We start from the raw sequence: 18,362 nt of genomic DNA, 5'->3' as shown, positions 1-18,362 counted from the left end.
AAGTAATGTATCAGTGTTAGTTTCCTAGTTTTGACAGATGTACAATGGTAATATAAGAAGCTAACATTAGTGGAAAACAGTATGAGATGTATACAGGAACTCTATTATCTTGGTAACTTTTTTGTAAATCTAAAATTATAAAATTAAAAGTATTGAAAATAGAATATAATTACTGCCTTTCTTTTATGAATTGGTACAATACAGATAATATGTAGAATGTTTTTCCTCCAGTAGGCTTTCATTTGGAAGTATTAACCACATTATAGTGTCAATAGCAAGAATTACCTGTACATTTAGCTAAAAGGTACCTGGTGGATAGGTGATTGGTAATGAGCAGAATGAATATGAGTAAATCCTAATGGATTAACCGAGGGTTTCTCAACTTGGCATTGCTGACATGTAGGGCCAGATAGTTCTTTGTGGTCGGGGCCAATTGTGTGCAGTATAGGTTGTTCAGCTGTTCCTGGTCTTTACCCGCTAGGTGCCAGTAGCACCACTTGTCTCTTTTTTTAAAGATTTAATGGACATTAATTTCATGGTAGACATGATACTGGAATTTTGACAATGAAAATAGTTATCCAGCAATTTGGGTCCTTAATATGATAGTTTTCCATATATATGTTTAAATATGTTAGTATTAACATCTATAACATTTAAATACATGTGAGTATTAGCATGAGATATTGCCATCTTGTAAAGAATTCCATTAAAACACACATGGGATAAAAGATTGCCATAATGCATATCAGTGGAGATCTTTAGGACTGTAATTCACATAAATTATAATTTTTTAAATTGAAGTATAGCTGACACACAATGATGCATTAGTTTCATTTGTACAGCATAGTGTTCTGTGTTCCTGGCTTCTACCCAACAGATGCTGGTAGCATTCTTCTAGTTTTGACAACCAAGAATGTCTCCAGATTGCCAAAGTCCTTTAAGGAGTAAAATTGCCACTGATTGAGAACCACCTGATTAAATCCTAGGTACAACTGAAATAAGTTTCTTTTGCCAGAGCCTCTCTTCACTTTGAAACCTTTTGGTCCTATAAATACAAAATCCTGGCACTTTAAGCCTGCTTTTATACAGCATAAAGAAACCTGTGAGAGAAAGAACCCCAACAGATGTAAGCTTGAGTTTACTGGTTGGTAGCTAGCATTTACTGTTTGAGATTTTGGGCCCTCTCTACGTTCCATTGCTCTTTTAATCAAAGTCTGTTATTTCAATACTGATATAAAGTTAAATTCTGTTTTATTTTTGTAATGTTTATAAAATGATCTTCTTATAAATTATTAAGATAATACACATTTTAGAGCAGCTGTGGCTGGGTGATTTTCCTAGGTTTATATAGCTAGTAAGTGGTAAAAGTCAGGACTCTGAAATAGGTTTTCTGTTGTTTTCTGATACATGTTGCATCATTGAGCTGTCCGATGTTGACTGATTGCTAAAGCTTAAAGTGTGACCATTTCACTTGAGTATGTTGCATTTAATGCAAAATCTTAAACCAGAGTTGTTAATTACACCATCAGAAATCTGGGGAAAGGTAAGTCCTTTAGGGGTAAAATGGTTTTCTAGTGATCAACCTAAGGTTGGTTTTGAATCTATTGCTCTTATCTTTTTTAAGTTTGTAGAATAACCCAGGCCCAAATTATGGATAAGCCTTGCACTACATACTTTTTGTAGGGTATGTAAGAAGTACTTTTGTTAGGACTGTGCCTTAAAATAAAATTCAAGACGATTCTATCATAAAAGCTTAAGTCAGGCCCGTGTTTTTCTTGAGAGCTTCTCATCACCCTGACTCCAAGGGCCTCGTTATGCTGCATCTCATTTAATGCATGGACGGTTCATGAGGAAATAATGGTTGTCAGGCAGAAATGGAATGAAATTAAAGAAGGGCTAGGTGTGTTTGGAAGCAATCAAATGGCATTAATACAAAATTAAACGTCAAAGATAAATAGTATCTGTATACATTGTAGTCTCTTTTTTTTCTCTTCACTTTTTACTTCTTAAAGTTTAGTCTTTGTCTTAGGCGTTGAACTTAATGCTTCAGTATTTTGCCTTTTAGGTAGAGTGCGGAGCTTAAGTACATCACTTTGGTCATTGACACACTTGACAGCACTGCACCTAAATGACAATTACCTTAGTCGCATTCCACCTGATATTGCCAAGCTTCATAATCTGGTTTACCTGGATCTGTCATCCAATAAACTCAGAAGTTTACCAGCAGAACTAGGAAACATGGTGTCTCTCAGGTAAGAAAATAGTATAGATAGGACTTACTATATAAAATTCTGCATTTACCAAATAAGAAAATTATGAGATAGTACTCCTCTTACAGGAGGATTTCCATATGTGTTTAAAAATAAGTGATATAAACTGTCTAAACATAGTGCTTGAGTTGGCTTCCACTGAATATTTCCTTTAACTTAAAGGTTTCTAGCTAGAATGTGCTTATATTTCTTTTGACACACTTGAGGTGGGGTGGGGTTGGGGTTAAAATACTAAGTCTCACTTGAGGCTCAGGAGTGTGATAAGGTAATTGTAAATAATTGGGAAAATATTCTGTTCTTGTAGTAACTTTTAGGAACATATCTTTGTTCTGTAAGGCAAAGTATACTTATATATCACAACTCTTTTTTTGTTTTTAAAGATTTTTATTTATTTATTTGACAGAGAGATCACAGTAGACAGAGAGGCAGGCAGAGAGAGAGAGAGAGGGAAGCAGGCTCCCCGCTGAGCAGGGAGCCTGATGCAGGACTCGACCCCAGGACCCTGAGATCATGACCTGAGCCGAAGACAGCGGCTTAATCCACTGAGCCTCTCTCTCAAAGAGATTCTTTGAGAATCTCTTCATAGGAAAAAATTGTAGGTCCCTTAAGACCTTGTATAAATGTTCTCAGTATCAACAGGGATTGCTTGTCTATGTTTATATGCTGAGAAGTAATTTTTTAAAAATTTAAAAATAATTTAAAATTAAACATATATATTGTTTTAGAATCTTGTTCCTCACCATCTCCTTATTATATGTTTTTGTTGGTTTTCTTTTCTTTCTTATTTTTTTTTTTAAGTACTTTTTAGCTGTCTAATGAGGGGCTATTTATTTCGTCTGTAGTCTGGCCAAAATTTCAAAATCATAAATGTGGATCTTATCTGTATTCTATTATCTGTATTATCTTATGTTTTATTTTCAGTGTTTATGTTCTGTGTCAGATCTTAGTGTAATTGCAGTTATTAGTTATAAAAATTGACAAAGGTGATTGGCTTTTTTTTCCTATGAATTAGACTGGATTCAAGGATATGGGTTATCTTTGGGTACTGAGAATACCTGTCACTCTGATTTGTATCTCTTGTCCATTTGGGTGAGAGAAAAGGGGATGGATTTAGCCCAAGAATGATATACAGTTCTTACAACTTTTTAATAATCTGTGTTAGAGAATGTGTAAATTATAAAAACACTGTTAACAGTTGTGTCAGCTAACACATTTTGTGGTACTTTAATATTAAACGACACTTTTGGATTAAAAGTATAAAAAATGCCTTGAATGTAAATATCACTCATAGTATATTAAGGAAGGTTAAGAAAATAATTATATATTAATAGATATATCTTTATATATTAATAAATGTATTATACATTATACAGTTATATATTATATAAATATATTTTTATATAAATTTTATATGTTAATATATTAATAAATTATATATTAATAAAGTTTGATATATTTAAGCAGTTTTTATTTATTTTTAAAACAGGGAATTGCTTTTAAATAACAATCTGTTACGGGTTTTGCCTTATGAACTTGGTCGGCTCTTCCAGCTACAAACTCTAGGTTTGAAAGGTGAGTGATTTTTTAAGAGATGACAAGATCTCAGTATTGAAGTGTTTGTGAGCCTTTTAAAGCTAATTTTGGTTACAGTATGGGTCATGTTTAGCACAATTTTGAGAATGTAAATCTGCTTTCTTTTGAAATAAAGTGGGTTTTCATTATCAAATTGAGTTTCAGAATTTCAGCATGCTGCCATCATTTTAATAAACTTGTATAGGGAGGTTTATTTTTTGTATGTCATGTTTAATTTTCTAAGAAATATGATATTAGAGGAGATATTTTAAATTTAACATTCTAGTTCATCCCACTGCCCTTTTAAAGGAATGACTCAATAGAGTAAACCCTAACCAGAATGATCCATGTCAAGTTTTGATAGAATAGATAAAATTGTATTGACATATTGGATAGGAGAGAGAAAATGATAATGGTAAAATGAACTATACCTAATAAGTTTGATTATTCTTAATAAAATGTATCAGTCCACAATATATGCTCCTTGATAATCTCATCTTAATCAGCTTGGAATGAAAGTCCTTCTTAATTCATATAAATACTGAAACTTGTCTTAGTTTCCTCTTATAGCATAGGAAGAAGAGTTTATTTTGAATTCAGAGGACTAAATACAGATGTACTGTGTTGGTTAAACATTTTGTTCTGTGCTCATGAGGAATGAAAATTAACCAAAGCCCTACAAAGTAAACACTTGTACTATTTTTCTTCTTCAAAGACAGTTTGAGTCTCTGTGAACACGTTCTGTTTGCTTTGCTTATGTCGTATAATGGACTATTTATTAAGAAAGAAGCTTCAATATGAGTAGAAAGAATCCTGACATTTTTGGTTGAAATGACAGAAATGGTATTAGACTTCTTTGTACAGTTAACCTTTTGTAAATTACATAATTATATGAATGGTCTGTCTTGTGTTCTTAGTTTCTCTCTTAAGTTTCTCCAGGTAGGACTTCATTGATATTTTCTGTTACATATGAAGTGAACCAGAGGATACGTACGTCTAAAATATTTTCTTGAGGTTGAACCCAAAGCAACTGTTGGGTCACTTCACCTTACTCTATATATGCTAAACCTTATTCTTAAAAATAGTTGAAATAACCATCCAGCTAGAGTTGGAGTGGGAACAGGTTGATTCTTTTCTATTAAACAATATTACGGAATTGCTGTCATTTTTTATAATCTTAGATTCATGAAGTATGAAATTTACACTATAATACTGATTGTAATAGTTTTTTTGTTTCTAAGAACAACATATTGTTTTTTTAAGATTTTATTTATTTATTTGACAGACAGAGATCACAAGTAGGCAGAGAGGCAGGCAGAGAGAGAGGAAGGGAAGCAGGCTCCCTGCTGAGCAGAGAGCCCGATGCGGGGCTTGATCCTAGGACCCTGGGATCATGACCTGAGCCGAAGGCAGAGGCTCAACCCACTGAGCCACTCAGGCGCACCAACATATTGTTTCTTTTAACACCAATTAGAACAGCTGTTTTCCTCTTGCTATTATAGATGGAGAGCACATCAGTGACAAATGAATAATTTACTGTTGAACTCCGTGATTTACCCTTTGTACCATGTGATGTTCTGAAAAAGCAAATATTACATATCCTACTGTTTCATAACTCTATTCTGTGTTATCTCACATAAAGATAGATTCCCATAAAATTTATACTAAGCATCAACTGAATGAATCATTCTGAATATCTATTATTTCCTCAGGCCTTCATTCTATTTTACTAGTTAAAAATCTTTATCTTCCAAGCTACTGTTTTTGTTGGTCTTTGATCCTGGTGTCGTTTTTGTCTACTGAGTCATATTTGTTAAAATCTCTTCTTAGGCTGCTAGTCTTTGAGATTAGGTACCAGCTTTGCCTTGTGAACTGTAACTTACCTTTGTGCGTACCTGTAAGTAAATTCTTCATTAAACTATAGTTTGTTGTATGGTAAATGCCTATATGGTATTTTTTTCATCTTCTTTGAGAGTCAGTTTTTTTGGTAGTGCTACTTTTCATTCTGGTGATCTGGTATAGAAAAGCGGAGGACCTTTTAGAATGAAGGAAATGCAGCTATTTCTGCCATTTTTCAAAAAATTGAGATGGTAAAAACAGGATTGGTTTTATGAAGCAATGGAACAAGTAAAATGTCCCGGATGAATGGTAACTTTATATTCTTAGGAAGGTAAAAATTGAAATAATTTCCTAATCTGTTTTAGTAGCCACATAGTGGTACTTTGTGTCTAGAAAAGGGGAGGGAGTAGGGTGAAGCATTTAAAATGACACTGTGATTTATTTAAAAGAAGCCATGCACAACCTCTGAGATGCCCTTTTGTCTTGAAACTGAAAGAAAGAACACCTATTTCCTATTTTTTTTTGTCTTCCCCTGAAGCACAGATAGGGAAATATTGATAATAAGTTTGATCATCCTGGACTAACAAGCTAATTTCTAGAGATTCAGTTTTGACATTTGAGGAGTATATGTGAAGGCTATATGCCAGTATTTGAGGAGTTAGGATAAAAGGGCCAGTTTAATAACTACAGGCTTGGCCAGTCAAGTAATTTGGAAATGTGCTGTTAAGTCACTTAAAAGAAAAATCCAGAGTGTATTAATTTTATAGAAGGAGGAAGTAAAAGCAGTTATTCCACTTATGTCTTAAGGTGTAAGGCAATACTTTTTCTGACAGGTAGGCCAAAGGGTTGTCCTCATGCATTAAACATTGAAGTAGCAGGTTGTAAACTATTTAGAACTTCAGCAGTTGTAAAGATTTCTAGCTTTCTTCCAAGAATTACTTATCTCCCCTAAAATAAAATGGACCATAGAGTAGAAACTTCTTTTACTTGTGAATTTTTTTTCATGAAATATAAAAGAATAACGTGTTTTTTATTTTATTTTATTTCTTTTTTAGTGTTCCGGAATTCATTGTTTATGTACCATACACAGAATTCATTGTTTATGCTCCTTGCAATACGTGTCCTCTGTAATACCCACCACCAGGCTACCCCAAACCCCCACCCTCCTCCCCTTCAAAACCCTCAGTTTGTTTCTCAGAGTCCACAGTCTCTCATGGATCGTCTCCCCCTCCAATTTCCCCCAACTCACTTCTCCTCTCCATCTCCCTTATGTCCTCTGTGTTATTCCTTATGCTCCACAAATAAGTGAAACCATATAATTGACTCTCTCTGCTTGCATAATCTCTTCCAGTCCTGTCCACGTTGATAAAAAAGTTGGGTATTCATCCTTTCTGATGGAGGCATAATACTCAATAGTATATATGGACCACATCTTCCATATCCATTCATCCATTGAAGGGCATCTTGGTTCTTTCCACAGTTTGGCAACCATGGCCATTGCTGCTGTGAACATTGGGGTACAGATGGCCCTTCTTTTCACTACATCTGTATCTTTGGGGTAAATACTCAGTAGTGCAATTGCAGGGTCATAGGGAAGCTCTATTTTTAATTTCTTAAGGAATCTCCACACTGTTTTCCAAGTGTCTGCTCCAACTTGCATTCCCACCAACAGTGTAAGAGGGTTCCCCTTTCTCCACGTCCTCTCCAACACATGTTGTTTCCTGTCTTGCTAATTTTGGCCATTCCAACTGGTGTAAGGTGGTATCTCCATGTGGTTTTGATTTGAATCTCCCTGATGGCTAATGATGATGACCATTTTTTCATGTGTCTGTTAGACATTTGTGTGTCTTCTTTGGAGAATTGTCTGTTCATGTCTTCTTCCCATTTTTTGACATGATTATTTGTTTTGTCTGTGTTGAGTTTGAGGAGTTCTGTATAGATCTTGGATATCAGCCCTTTGTCTGTAGTGTCATTTGCGAATATCTTCTTGCGTTCTGTGGGTTGCCTCTTTGTTTTGTTGACTGTTTCCTTTGCTGTGCAGAAGGTTTTGATCTTCATGAAGTCCCAAAAGTTAGTTTTTGCTTTTGTTTCCTTTGCCTTTGGAAACATATCTTGAAAGAAGTTGCTGTGGCCAGTGTCAGAGGAGTTACTGCCCATGTTCTCCTCTAGGATTTTGATAGATTCCTGTCTCACGTTGAGGTCTTTTATCCATTTCGAGTTTATCTTTGTGTATGTTCTAAGAGAATGGTCAAGTTTCATTCTTCTACACATAGCTGTCCAATTTTCCCAGCACCATTTATTGAAGACACTCTCTTTTGTCCACTGGATATTTTTACCTGCTTTGCGGAAGATTATTTGACCATAAAGTTGAGGGTCCATATCTGGACTCTCTGCTCTGTTCCACTGCTCTGTGTGTCTGTTTTTGTGCCAGTACCATGCTGTCTTGTTAATCACAGCTGTGTAGTAAAGCTTGAATCAGGCAACTTGATGCCCCCAGTTTTGTTTTTCTTTTTTTAACATTTCCTTAGCAATTCAGGGTCTCTTCTGGTTCCATACAAATTTTAGGATTGTTGGTTCCAGATCTTTGAAAAATGCCAGTGGAATTTTGATCGGGATGGCATTGAAAGTATAGATTGCTCTAGGCAGTATAGACATTTTAACAATGTTTATTCTTCCAGTCCGTGAGCATGGAATGGTCTTCCATCTTTTTGTGTCTTCTTCAATTTCTTTCATGGGTGTTCTGTAGTTCCTTGAGTACAGATCCTTTACCTCTTTGGTTAGGTTTATTCCCAGGCATCTTATGGTTCTTGGTGCTATAGTAAACTGAATCAATTCTCTAATTTCCCTTTCTGTATTTGCGTTGTTAGTATATAAGAAAGCAACTGATTTTTGTTCATTGATTTTGTATCCTGCCACATTACTGAATTGTTGTATGAGTTCTAGTAGTTTGGGGGTGGAGCCTTTTGGGTTTTCCATGTAAAGTATCATATCATCTTCGAAGAGAGTGAGTTTGACTTCTTCATTGCCAGTTGAGTACCTTTTATTTCTTTTGTTGTCTGATTGCTGTTGCTAGGACTTCTAGTACTATGTTGAACGAGAGTGGTAAGAGTGGGCATCCTTGTCATGTTCCTGATCTCAAAGGGAAGGAAGGCTGTCAGTTTTTCTCCATTGATGATGATATTTGCTGTGGGTTTTTCCTTGATAGATTTCATGAAGTTGAGGAATGTTCCCTCTATCCCTATACTTTGAATCATTTAAATCAGGAACGGATGCTGTATCTTGGCAAATGCTTTTTCTGCATGTTTTTGTATTCATGAAATGAAAAAGAATAACCTACATTTTAAGGAAAATAAGATCAATAACTGGATACCCATTATATATTTGCAATAAATTTTTAAGAAATGCACTTTGAAAATCTGTCAGTTACACATTTTGTGGTACTTTAATGTTGCCAGCATTCTTGGATTAAAAGTATAGAAATATGCCTTCATATAGGAGCAAAGTACTCATTTCTGTGTTTTATAATGAGCTTCTAGAAATTAATAAGAGAACAATCCAGTAGAGCATGTATAAGAGGATATACACGAGGCTTTAAAACATAAGAAGTTCATCAACTTATGCATAATAATACAATGTAATGGGACTACTCAACTTTTACTTGTTAGATTGGTAGAATTTCAAAAAGCTGTTGAATTACTATTGGTGAGATTATGGGAAATAGGTACAATCACTTCTTGTTGGTATAGATCCCCTGCATCTTAAAATTGTCCTGTGTGCCTTTTCGTGATTACATTTTTATCCCTTTGCCCAGAGGTTACTACTGTCCTGAATTTTGCATTAGTCATTCCTTTACTTTTCTTTCAATTGAACATTGATGAGCACCTAGTATGTGCCAGATGCTTGGGTTATATATGTAACTATTACCAGTGTTTTAACCTTTATGTAAATAAATGAGATCCTACTGAATATGTTTTTCGTGACTTGTTCTCAGCTTAATGTTTTTATGATTCAGCCATATTCATGCATGCAATTGTAATTTAATTGCTGTGTTGTACTTTGATATATGTATTCATTCCACAGTAGATATTTAGATTATTTGCCCCTTTTTTGGGCTAATATAATTAACGCAGCCATGAACATTCTTGTATGTATCTCTGATAGAGCTCCTAGGAGTGGAATAGTTAGTTTGTAGAGATCTGCTTTTACTTCCTGAGCTCTATTAGGCAATGCCATAATGTTTTGCCAAGTAGTTGTACTAAAGTACACTCTCAAAAGTAATAACAGTTTTCATTTTTCTGTCTTCTTCTCAACACATAGTATTGTCAACTTTTTAAAAAAGTTTTATCGGTTACTGGGTGTGAAATAGTTTCTAGTTTTCTTAAATTTGTGTTTTCTTTCTCTTTTTAAAAAAATTTTATTTATTTATTTGACAGAGATCACAAGTAGGCAGAGAGGCAGGCAGAGAGAGGGGGGAAGCAGGCTCCTTGCTGAGCAGAGAGCCTGATGTGGGGCTCGATCCCAGGACACTGAGATCATGACCTGAGCCGAAGGCAGAGGCTTAACCCACTGAGCCACCCAGGCGCCCCAGTGTGTTTTCTTAATTGCTAATAAGCAATTTGTGTTTTCTTAATTGCTTAGAAGATTAAACACCTTTTCATATGGTTATTGGCCATGTTCTTGTTTGAAGTTACTATTGATGTCTTTGCTCATTTTCACTTGAAGTATTTATTTATAGAAATTTTTAAGTTTTGTGTGTTTTGTATTGTAAATGTCTTCTACTCTGGCTTTCCTTTTTGTTTTCTTAGGTATCTTAATGAGTAGGTTTGATATTTTTATTGTAGTTGAATTTAAAAAGCTTTTCTTTTATGAAGTCATAACTTGTGAAAGAAATCCTACCCTACCCCACATCAGAAACATGTTTTGCTATATTCCTAAAAGTTCTATCAAGTTTTACTCTTTGTAGTAAATTCTCTTGCGTTTGAAATGAAAAAAAAATTTTTTAGTTGAGGTGTAGGTGACATATTAGTTTCAGGTATACAACATAGTAGTTTGACAGTTGTGTGTGTGTGTGTATATACACATAAAAATGCTCACCACATTAAGTTTAGTTACTGCCTGTCATTATACAACATTATTGCAGTATTATTGGCAATCTTCCCTAATCTGTACTTATCCCCATGGTTTATTCATTTTAAGATTGGAAGTTTTTTTTTTTTTTTAAGATTTTATTTATTTATTTGACAGAGAGTATAAGCAGGCAGAGAGAGAAGGGGAAGCAGGCTCCCTGCTGAGCATGGAGCCCTATGTGGGGCTGGATCTAATGACCCTGAGATTAGGACCTGTGCTGAGACCAGGAGTCGGCTGCTTAACTGACTGAACCAGGAAGGCACCCCTGGGTGTGTGTGTGTATATTAAGAAAGCTCTAAGACCATCATGGGGCTTATACTCAAGACTCTGAGATCAAGAGTCCCATACTCTATGGACTGAACCAGCCAGGTGCCCCTCTTTTGTTTTTTTTAGATTCCACATCTAAGTGAAATCATATGGTGTTTGTTTTTTTCTCTCTGATTTAGTTCACTTAACATAATTCCCTCTAGGCCCATTCATATTTTTGTAAATGGCAAGATTTCATTCTTTTTACGGCTGAGTGTTACTTCATTGTATGTACATCTATACCACATCTTTATCCATTCATCTATCATTGGTTACTTGCATTGTTTCTGTATCTTAGCTGTTATAAATAATGCTGCAATTAACAGGAACGTGTATATCTTTTTTAAGGTCCATTGATTTCTTTCTTTCTTGAGTATACTTGACACACAATGTTACATTAGTTTCAAGTATACAGCTTAGTGATTCAACAACTCTATAAGTTATATTGTGCCCACCACAAGTGTGGCTATCCTCTGTCACCAGGTAACACTATTTAAATACCACTGGCTGTATTTCCTATGATGTACTTTATATTCCGCTAACTTAATTCATTCCGTAAGTGGGAGCCTTCTCCCATTTTGTCCATTGGCAGTTATCTGGCAGGCATCACTTTGTATTTACAGGACTGATTCTGCTTTTTGTTTGTTCATTTGTTTTTGTGTTTTAGATTCTGCATATAAATCAAATCATATGGTATTTGTCTTTCTCTAACTTCTTTTGGATAGAATAATACTCCCTAGGCCCATCCACGTTGTCTGAAATGGCAAGATCTCATTTTTAACGTCTTAGTAATCCATCGTGTGTATGTGTATATGAGTGTATATGTGTATATATGTGTGTAATATTCCATTGTGTATATATGTGTATGTACATGTGTATATATACATGTATACACACACACATATATATACACACTACATCTTATTTATCCATTCAGCTATGGATGGATACTTGGGTTGCTTCCATATCTTGGCTGTTGTAAATAATGTTGCAATAAACATAGGACCACATACATATTTTTGAATTAGTGTTTTCATTTTCTTCTGGTAAATACGCAAAAGTGGAATTACTAGAATTTATTGGATTTCTATTTTTAACTTGTTGAGGAACCTCCATACTGTTTTCCATAGTAGATGTACCAATTTACATTCCTACCACATTTCTCCACAAGCTTGCTAATACTGGTTATTGTCTTTTGAAACTAGCCATTCTGACTGGTGTGAAGTGATGGTTGATTGTGGTTTTGATTTGCATTTCTTTGATGATTAGTGTTGTTGACTATCTTTTCAAGTGTCTCTCAGCCCTCTGTATGTCTTCTTTGGAAAAATGTCTGTTCAGGTCCTCTGCCCATTTTTAATCAGATTTTCTTTGGTGTTGATGTATATGAGTTCTATTTATATTTTGGATATTAACCCTTTATAGATATAGCATTTGCACATATCTTCTCCCATTCATTAAGTTGCTTTTTTGTTCTGTTGATGGTTTCCTTTGCTGTGCAAAAGCTTTTTCCTTCGATGTAGTCCCAGTTAATTATTTTACTTATTTTGTTTACCTTTCCTGAGGAGAGAGATTCCTAAAGGTATTAAGACCAATGTCCAAGACTTGACTGCATACGTTTTCTTTTAGGAGTTTTATGGCTTCAGGTCTTACACTGAGGTTATTAAACAATTTTGAGTTCATTTTAGTATATGGTGTGAGAAAGTAGTCCACTTTCATTCTTTTGCATTACCTATTGCATTTACCTGTTGCATTACAGTACTCTTTTGGAACTGATTTTTTAATATGATATGAGGGGTCTCATTTAGGGAGTGATGTAACCATTTTTTCTATGAATAATCAACAGTCTCACTGAAGTCAGTTTGTCCAACCTTGGACTAATTACTACATTATCATAGTCATTATTATGGGTTTCTAGTAAGAATTGATACCTGCTTTGGAAATTGCCTTTACATTTTTCTTTCATAGTGTCTTGGCAGTTTGGCTGTCTTGGATTGCTCATGCGTAAGAAGCAGCTTGTTATGTTTAATGAAAAGTGCTCTTGGGACTTCAGAATTGAATGTGTAGATCAGTTTAGGAAAAACCGACATCTTAATATATTGAGTCTTCCTATCTGTGAATTTTGGCATCTTCTCCATTTATTTAGATCTTATTTAATGTCTTCAAATACAATTTTTTAACTATGGACTTTTGCTCAGGCATATGTTGGATTTGTTTCTTATACTTCTTATACGTAAACTTATACTTTTTTTTCCTATTATAATTACTTATAAAGTTTTTATTTGCCTATTTAGCTGTTGGGATTTAGAAATACAAGAAAGAAAAAACTGATCTGTGGTAGGCTTTATTGGTTCAACTTTTATCTTTCAGAAAATTTGTCTGCAATTTTTTTTCAAGTTGTGTATGCAGTTAATCATTTCATGTGCTGATGGCAGTTTGGTATCAAACTCTTATTACATGTTTCTTATTTTAATGTCTGACCAGAATGCTTAGTATAGTGTTGAGTAGAAGCATTAATACTGGGTGAGCATGCTTCTATTACCAGTCTTAAAAGAAGTACTTCTAGTATTTTTCCATATTTGCTTTATATTTTTGGTAAAACACATTTTTTTAGTTTCTAAAAGTTTTCTTCTATTTCTGTTTTGCTAATCCTTTTGTGAGTGCTGAATTTTATTAAATGCTTCATCTGTTGTGGGATAATTTTATCATCTCATAGGTTGAGTTAATAAATTATATCTATACATTCTTTCCTATTTATTCTTTCTTTTTTTTTTTTTTAAGTTTATTTAAGTAATCTCTGCACCCAATGTGGGGCTTGAACTCATGACCTGGACATCAAGAGTCACATGTTCTTCTGACTGAGTCAGCCAGATGCCCCCATTTTTTCCAGTTTAAACTCACCTTGCCGTACTGAAATAAATCCAGCCTGGTGCTTCTGTATACTGGATTTATTCTGGTAATATCTGTCAAGGTCTGTGAAGGCCCTGAGATTTTACCCTGCTAATAAGCTAATAAGTTAGGCAACTATTGTTTCATAGGTAGTGGCAGAGAACAGTGCGACTTCTGGGTCGGAGACAAAAAATGTTATCACTTTAAGCCACAAGATGGGCCCAGACATATGCTATGTACATAGTGAGTTTGTGTTGTAGCTGAGTGGTTAATGGCCAGCACTCTAGCACTTTTCAAGCTAGCACCGAATACTGTAGTAAGCAGCAAAAAGCTAGTTCTGATTCCCCGGGGGTGGGGGGGCAAAGAGTTACCTGGAAATATTGCTGTGGTTGCCTTAACCTGTTTAGTTGCCTATGTAAGTAGCTGCAGAAACTGCTCAGCATCAAACTCAAAAGCCTCAGAATCTGTCACATTCACCAAGAATGAATAGGGAAGCGCAGGTCCCTGGTGGACTGCCTCTCCCAATAAAAAAAATTTTTTTAGGAATTTTAAACATTTGCTCATGAACAAGACAGACCTAAATAAACTTCTTAATTGCTTTTTCTTAAAGAATTTGTGTAAGATTGAGCTAATGTGTTCCTTAAAATTTTGGTTGAATAATTCTGTAAAACTCTCATTGCCAGTTGTTTCTTTGTGGAAGATATTTAAGTACCACCCCAATATATTTGTAGTTTTAAGAACTATTGAGGATTTCTGATTGTTAATGAGTCAATTTTGTTGGACCATATGTGTACTACTGGAATTTGTTAGATTTTTTTTTTAATTTGTTAGCTTTTTAATTTTTTATGTTTATTTGCGTGAGTGTTCATAATACTGTCTTGATACATTTTTACAGTGTTCTATTATAGCTGTATCACCCCTCTTCATTTCTAAGATTGTTTATTTGTGCCATTTTTTCTGATGTAGCCTCCCCACGGATTTGTCCGTTACGTTATTTTCATTGAGTCAATGTTATCTTTTATTTTTCAAAAACTGGTTCATTTCTGTGTTTCTTTATTCTGTTTTGTCTAGATATAAATTTCGCTTTTTTCTCTTTTTAAGTTGGATACATGGTTTTGTTTATACTTAGATTTTCTTATTTTATATTTCTTTTATATATTATACATAATATAGGTATATATAATATTTTTATTATATATATTTATATTTATTTTATATAAGCATTTAAGTAAGGCTATAAGTGTGCCTATTTGGCTATTTTTGTTGTTGTTTTTGCATCCCACAATTTTGATATGAAGTATTTTCATTTTTGTTTTGGCCTAAGTACTTTTAATACAGGTTATCATATCTTCTTTGACCCATTAGTTATTTAATATTTCCATTCATATATGATTTTAAATATATCTTTTTTTATTGTTAGCATTAAAGTTAACTGCATTATAGGCAGTTAGGGTAATCTGTATGAATCCATCCTTTGACATCTGTTGATTCATACTTTATGACCTAGTATGTGATAAAGTATGTGATAAATTTTTGTAAATGTTTTTGCATCTGCAAGAATATTGTTTTTCTAATTGTTGGGCATAGATTGGTATATTTGTCAATTAGATCAGATTTGTTGCTCAGGTTTTATCTATCTCTACAAATTTTTGACTCTGCTTTCTTAGTAATTAAGGTGATTAATGCTAAAATATCCACTAAAATTGTGGATATGCTAATTTCCCTATGTAGTTTACTAAGCTTTTGCTTTATACCCTTTGAGATTATTTTATTAGGTATACCACGTACATCTATATATTGCAGTATATTTGCTGTATTGTATATATTGCTATACCTTCTGGCAAATAGAATCTGATATTAGGTAGTGATCCTTTTCCTCTCTTGTTAAGTATTTTCATCTTATGGTCTATGTTGTCTAATATTACAGCTGTGCAAGTTTTCTTTTGGTTAATGTTTGTCTGATGTATATTTTATCATCTGTTTACTTTCAAACTTTATGTGTACTCATGCTTAGGTGTATCTCTTACAAATAGTATATAGCTGGACTTTGCTTTTTTTTTTTTTAAAGATTTATTTATTTGAGAGAGAGTATGTGTGCAAGCAGGGGGAGGGGCGGAGGGAGAGGGAGACAAGCAGACTCTGTGCTGAGCGGGGGGAGCCCAGGCTGGGACTTGATCCCAGGACCCTGAGATCATGAACTGAGCCAAAATCAAGGGTTCGGTGTTTAATCAAGTGAGCCCTCCAGACACTCCTGGACTTTTTTTTAATCCTTTCTGACTTTATTTTGTTTTTAACGTGGGTTCAGATATTTTTGAATTACACTATTCTACCTTTTGATACCACTCTTTGTGGTTATGTAGCAAGAGATCTTCAACTTTGTGATTATTTTTCACATTTGCTCTTATACCTTTAGATACTTTACATTTCCATATAAATTGTAGAGTCAGCTTATTATTTCTGCAAAATATCCTGCTAAAATTTTGGGGGGATTGTGATGAACATGTAGATCAGTCTGAGGAGATTCAGTATCTTAATTTTAGGATTTAAGATTGTGTTTTCCAATCTGCTAATACAGTATATCTCTTCATTTATGCAAGTCTTCCTTATTTCTTTAATGCTTTTTAGATTTCAGCATTCAGATCTTATAAATATTTTGCTATATTATACTTACTTGATATTTTTGATGCAGTTGTAAATGATAGTGGTTTTTGAATTTCTACTTATTCATTGATACTATAGAACTAAGATACAGTTGTTTTTTAAATACATTGACCTGGTCTCTTGCAACATCTGTAAACTTTTACAATCTTTTAATCTGTGAATAGAGACTGTTTCATTTCTTCCTTTCTGATACATATTGTTTTAATTTGTTGCCTTATCTCATTGGCAGTAGTATTAGGAGAGTATTAAATACATGTGATGACAGTGCACATCCTTGCCTTGTTCTCAATTTTATGCAAAAACAGTCTATCACCATTAATTATATCAGTAGACAAGTTTGTTGGTAGATGCTTTTTCCGGTTAAATAAATTTCCTTCTAGTTCACTTTTGCTTGAAGATTTTTGTCATTGATGCAAGTCGAATATGATCCAATACTTTGTGTGTGACTAAGAGGTGTTCTTGCAATTTTTTTTCCTTATTGTGTTTATGTGTTGAATTACTTAAATGATTTTCAGATGTTGAGCCAGCCTCTATTCCCATTTCAAAACTGACTTGGTCATTATGTATTCTCATTCTAATATATTGAAATGTATTATGTAAATATATACCAAATATATATACTAGTATATATCTAAATATATTTATTCGTATGTATCTAAATATATACTATTTTGTTGAGAAGGTATACATTAGTGATCATAAGACATTGTATAGTGTTTTTCTTAAAATGTCCTTGATCTGATTCCAGGATACTGGTGACTTCATAAAATGAGTTGGAAAGTGTAACTTAACACTTCTTTTTTCTAGAAGAGCTTGCATAACAATTGTATTACTGCTTCCTTAAATGATTGGTAGAATTTTTCAGTAAAACCATATGTGCCTGGAATTTTTTTGTTGAAAGGTTTTTAACTACTAATTCAATTTCTTTCACTGGTAAAGAACATTGAGATTATCCCTTTCTTAGTATAACCACTCCCCTCTTTTCTGTTTGCATGGCATACCTTCTATTCTTTACTTTCAATTTATTTGTGTCTTTGAATCTACAGTGTATCTTTTGTGGAGAGCATAAAATTAATTGTTTTATTAATTTTGCTAATCTCTGCATTTTAATCAGAGTTTAATCCACTTATACTTAATGTATTTGCTGATAAGGTAGGATTTTCATTACATTTTGCTATTTCTGTATCTTAGTTCCTTCTCATTCCTCTGTTTCTCAATTAATGCCTTCTTTTTTTGTGTTAAATGAATATTTTCTAGTGTGCCAATTTTATTCCTTGTTTCTCTTGCTGTATTATTTTGACCTGTTTTCTTAGTGATTACCCTGGGGAATTATAATTAACATCTTATTTATAGTAAAGTCTTAATTTGGATTATCAACTTAATTTAAGTAATGTTAAAAAAAAGTTTTGCACATATATATAACTCCATTCAACTTCTCATTTATGCTGTTACTGTCATAAGTATCATCTTTGTATATTGTGGCCATCAACATAGATTTATCATTATTGCTATATGTAGTTGTCTCTTAGATTGAAAAGTGGTAAAACCACTAATTATATTTATACTGTCATCATAGATACTTATGTAGTTATCTTTATTGGTATTCTTTATCATACAGATTCAAGTTACCATCCAGGAATCCTTTTAATATTTTCTGTAGGACTGATGTAGTCACAAACTCATTCAGTTTTTGTTTATCTG

The 18,362-nt window shown here is 33.7% G+C and overlaps 1 protein-coding gene across 6 annotated transcripts in view; it reads left to right on the top strand.

Moving 5' to 3' along the window:
- The window catches only part of CNOT6L (CCR4-NOT transcription complex subunit 6 like), a 117,296-nt gene that overhangs the window by 41,889 nt on the left and 57,045 nt on the right, over positions 1–18,362 (top strand). For 5 of the 6 annotated variants that reach the window (XM_045088787.1, XM_045087792.1, XM_045088150.1 and 2 more), the window contains exons 3-4: positions 2,066–2,252; positions 3,757–3,842. In XM_045088787.1, coding sequence (XP_044944722.1) covers positions 2,066–2,252; positions 3,757–3,842 — 273 coding nt within the window. The remainder of the gene's footprint in view (positions 1–2,065; positions 2,253–3,756; positions 3,843–18,362) is intronic. The other variant, XM_045089485.1, reaches the window with a different exon arrangement.

Source organism: Mustela putorius, unplaced genomic scaffold (genome assembly GCF_011764305.1).
Source record: "Mustela putorius furo isolate JIRA1106 unplaced genomic scaffold, ASM1176430v1.1 tig00000040_pilon_pilon_pilon, whole genome shotgun sequence".
In the NCBI taxonomy this organism is placed as follows: Eukaryota; Metazoa; Chordata; class Mammalia; order Carnivora; family Mustelidae; genus Mustela; species Mustela putorius.
The sequence above is the reverse complement of the archived record's forward strand: the minus strand, read 5'-3'. Positions and strand labels throughout refer to the sequence as shown.